A 4598-nucleotide genomic window follows, 5' to 3' on the forward strand; every position below is an offset into this window, starting at 1 on the left:
GTGTACGAGTATGTGCACGCGTGTGTGTGTACGAGTATGTGCACGCGTGTGTGTGTATGTTTTTAGGATATAAAAAAACTGAAATTCGGAAACATGGGATGACATATAGCACAAACGACAGGCCTGAGTTATATGTGATTTTAAGCAGCTGTTTCCCACATTGTGAAGAAACGCTCAAAGGAGACCTGCCTTATATCCAAGGCATATATCTCCCTCCTTTTAAACCACATTAAAATTAGAATCAGCGCAAGAGGAGACACCAAAATGGGCTTGTGGGCGGAGCCAGGCCAGCGCGACCTCGCTCCCCGACCCGCACGGCTCACGCGCGCGCGCGCACAGGCGGAGTTCACCCTGAGGCGGCGTGCAGAGGACTCTTCATCCTGTTTCTGAAGGGGGGAAAGAACGTTCGAAGGAGAAGGTGGGGGAAATGGAAGGGAGGTGGGCAAAGCAGGAGGGCGGCGTTGAACATTCGCGAGCGAGAGAGCAAATGCTCGCAGTAAAAAAGCGACCAATCGCTTAGATTTACGACACGGGGGAGCTCCGGCCGAGGTGCTCGTATAAAAAGGCGCGTCGGGGGCCACGCGAGCGCTGAGCTAGCCCCGCTCCCGCCGGAACAATGGTCCCGGAGCGCGCCATGCGCGCGCCGCTCGTGCTGCTGTGGTACATCGCGTCCCTCGTGGCCCTCGAGGCGCTCGGCTCGGACTCTCCGGACTACCAGCGAGCACCGCAGGCGCGAGGAGGGTTCAGAGGTCGCGGATCCGCGCGACAAACGGGAGGTGGATTTGGCTTCGGCGCCGCCTTTGGTGGTGCTATCGCCGCTGGTTTTGGTGGCGTTGCGAAGAGCGGCGATAAGAGCGATTCCAAGAGCTGGACGTGCGCTCCCGCTTGCCTGTGGAGGGAGCAGAGCAGAGCGCTTCGCATCGAGGCCATAAAGTCGCAGATATTGAGCAAACTGCGCCTCAAACAAGCGCCGAACATCAGCCGGGACACGGTCAATCAGCTGCTGCCCAAAGCGCCCCCGCTGCAGCAACTTCTTGACATGTACGGATTCCAAGGCGACCAAAGCCCGCTGGGAAACAGCGCCACGTGGGACGAGGACGACTACCACGCGACCGCCGAGACGATCATCATTATGGCCAGTGAACGTGAGCATTGAACTGTTCCTTCATCCCTTACAGCTTACACACACAGTGCTGAAGTTAAATACATTGCTACCTCACGCACCACGATACTTCTCCCACTTACCCAGGCTAAATACCTCGCTACATTTTTCACCTCCACACACTACCCACTTAGTGAGGAAAAATACCTCGCTACATTTTTCACCTCCACACACTACCCACTTAGAGAGGAAAAATACCTCGCTACATTTTTCACCTCCACACACTACCCACTTAGTGAGGAAAAATACCTCGCTACCATTCTCACCACCACACACTACCCACTTAGTGAGGAAAAATACCTCCCTTCTGTCCTCACCACCACACACTACCCACTTAGTGAGGAAAAATACCTCGCTACCGTTCTCACCACCACACACTACCCACTTAGTGAGGAAAAATACCTCCCTTCTGTTCTCACCACCACACACTAACCACTTAGTGAGGAAAAATACCTCGCTACCGTTCTCACCACCACACGCTACCCACTTAGTGAGGAAAAATACCTCGCTACCATTCTCACCACCAAGGCACCACACGCTACCCACTTAGTGAGGAAAAATACTCTCTCCACCGTTCTCACCACCACACGCTACCCACTTAGTGAGGAAAAATACTTCCGCTACCTTTCTCACCACCACACTATACCCACCTAGTGAGGAAAAATGCCTCCCTTCTGTTCTCACCACCACACGCTACCCACTTAGTGAGGAAAAATACCTCGCCACCGTTCACCACTACACGCTACCCACTTAGTGAGGAAAAATACTCCCTCCACCGTTCTCACCACCACACGCTACCCACTTAGTGAGGAAAAATACTTCCCCTACCATTCTCACCACCACACATTAGTCATTACCCACTTAGTGAGGAAAAATACTCCCTCCACCGTTCTCACCACCACACGCTACCCACTTAGTGAGGAAAAATACTTCCCCTACCATTCTCACCACCACACATTAGTCATTACCCACATAGTGAGGAAAAATGCCTCCCTCTGTTCTCACCGCCACACGCTAACCACTTGGTGAGGAAAAATACCTCCCTTCTGTTCTCACCACCACACACTACCCACTTAGTGAGGAAAAATACCCGCCACCGTTCTCACCACCACATGCTACCCACTTAGTGAGGAAAAATACCTCGCCAACGTTCACCACCACACGCTACCCACTTAGTGAGGAAAAACGCCTCCCTTCTGTTCTCACCACCACACACTACCCACTTAGTGAGGAAAAATACCTCGCTACCGTTCTCACCACCACACGCTACCCACTTAGTGAGGAAAAATACCTCGCTACCATTCTCACCACCAAGGCACCACACGCTACCCACTTAGTGAGGGAAAATACTCTCTCCACCGTTCTCACCACCACACGCTACCCACTTAGTGAGGAAAAATACTTCCGCTACCTTTCTCACCACCACACTATACCCACCTCGTGAGGAAAAATGCCTCCCTTCTGTTCTCACCACCACACACTCCCCACTTAGTGAGGAAAAATGCCTCCCTTCTGTTCTCACCACCACACGCTACCCACTTAGTGAGGAAAAATACCTCGCCACCGTTCACCACTACACGCTACCCACTTAGTGAGGAAAAATACTCCCTCCACCGTTCTCACCACCACACGCTACCCACTTAGTGAGGAAAAATACTTCCCCTACCATTCTCACCACCACACATTAGTCATTACCCACATAGTGAGGAAAAATGCCTCCCTCTGTTCTCACCGCCACACGCTAACCACTTGGTGAGGAAAAATACCTCCCTTCTGTTCTCACCACCACACACTACCCACTTAGTGAGGAAAAATACCTGCCACCGTTCTCACCACCACATGCTACCCACTTAGTGAGGAAAAATGCCTCCCTTCTGTTCTCACCACCACACACTCCCCACTTAGTGAGGAAAAATGCCTCCCTTCTGTTCTCACCACCACACGCTACCCACTTAGTGAGGAAAAATACCTCGCCACCGTTCACCACCACACGCTACCCACTTAGTGAGGAAAAATACTTCCCCTACCATTCTCACCACCACACACTACCCACTTAGTGAGGAAAAATACTTCCTCTGCCGTTCTCACCACCACACACTACCCACTTAGTGAGGAAAAATGCCTCCCTTCTGTTCTCACCGCCACACACTACCCACTTAGTGAGGAAAAATACCTCGCTACCGTTCTCACCACCACACGCTACCCACTTAGTGAGGAAAAATGCACTCCACCGTTCTCACCACCACACACTACCCACTTAGTGAGGAAAAATGCCTCCCTTCTGTTCTCACCACCACACACTACCCACTTAGTGAGGAAAAATACCCCCTACCGTTCTCACCACCACACGCTACCCACTTAGTGAGGAAAAATGCCTCCCTTCTGTTCTCACCACCACACTATACCCACTTAGTGAGGAAAAATGCACTCCACCCTTCTCACCACCACACACTACCCACTTAGTGAGGAAAAATGCCTCCGTTCTGTTCTCACCACCACACGTTACCCACTTAGTCAGGAAAAATACCCCCTACTGTTCTCACCACCACACGCTACCCACTTAGTGAGGAAAAATGCCTCCCTTCTGTTCTCACCACCACACTATACCCACTTAGTGAGGAAAAATGCACTCCACCCTTCTCACCACCACACACTACCCACTTAGTGAGGAAAAATGCCTCCGTTCTGTTCTCACCACCACACGCTACCCACTTAGTGAGGAAAAATACCCCCTACCGTTCTCACCACCACACGCTACCCACTTAGTGAGGAAAAATGCCTCCCTTCTGTTCTCACCACCAAACTATACCCACTTAGTGAGGAGAAATACCTCGCTACCGTTCTCACCACCACACGTTACCCACTTAGTGAGGAAAAATACCCCCTACCGTTCTCACCACCACACGCTAACCACTTAGTGAGGAAAAATACCCCCTACTGTTCTTACCACCACACTCTGCCCCCCTCCTCAGGCTAAATAGCTCGCTACATTTTTCACCACATTACCCTACCCACTTAATGAAGGAAAATGCCGTGCTTCCTTCCGTTCTCACCACCACACTCTACTCAATTTGTGAGGAAAAAAAAATACCTCCCTACCATTCTCATCACTACACATTGCCCACTTGATGAGGAAAAATACCTCCCTACCATTCTCATCACAACACATTGCCCACTTGATGAGGAAAAATACCTCCCTACCATTCTCATCACAACACATCACCCACTTGATGAGGAAAAATACCTCCCTACCATTCTCATCACTACACATTGCCCACTTGATGAGGAAAAATACCTCCCTACCATTCTCATCACTACACATTGCCCACTTGATGAGGAAAAATACCTCCCTACCATTCTCATCACTACACATTGCCCACTTGATGAGGAAAAATACCTCCCTACCATTCTCATCACAACACATCACCCACTTGAT

General features: G+C 50.8%; 1 protein-coding gene across 2 annotated transcripts in view; it reads left to right on the top strand.

The window, feature by feature from the left end:
* Nucleotides 1-282: 282 nt before the first annotated feature.
* GDF11 (growth differentiation factor 11) overlaps nt 283-4598 on the top strand; it is a 115601-nt gene continuing 111285 nt past the window's right edge. Inside the window, exon 1 of one of the 2 annotated variants that reach the window (XM_078785093.1) lies at nt 283-1145. In XM_078785093.1, coding sequence (XP_078641219.1) covers nt 617-1145 — 529 coding nt within the window. In that variant the 5' untranslated portion in view covers nt 283-616. The remainder of the gene's footprint in view (nt 1146-4598) is intronic. The other variant, XM_068128666.2, reaches the window with a different exon arrangement.

Source organism: Myxine glutinosa, chromosome 1 (assembly GCF_964187855.1).
Source record: "Myxine glutinosa chromosome 1, kmMyxGlut1.1, whole genome shotgun sequence".
NCBI classification, from domain to species: Eukaryota; Metazoa; Chordata; class Myxini; order Myxiniformes; family Myxinidae; genus Myxine; species Myxine glutinosa.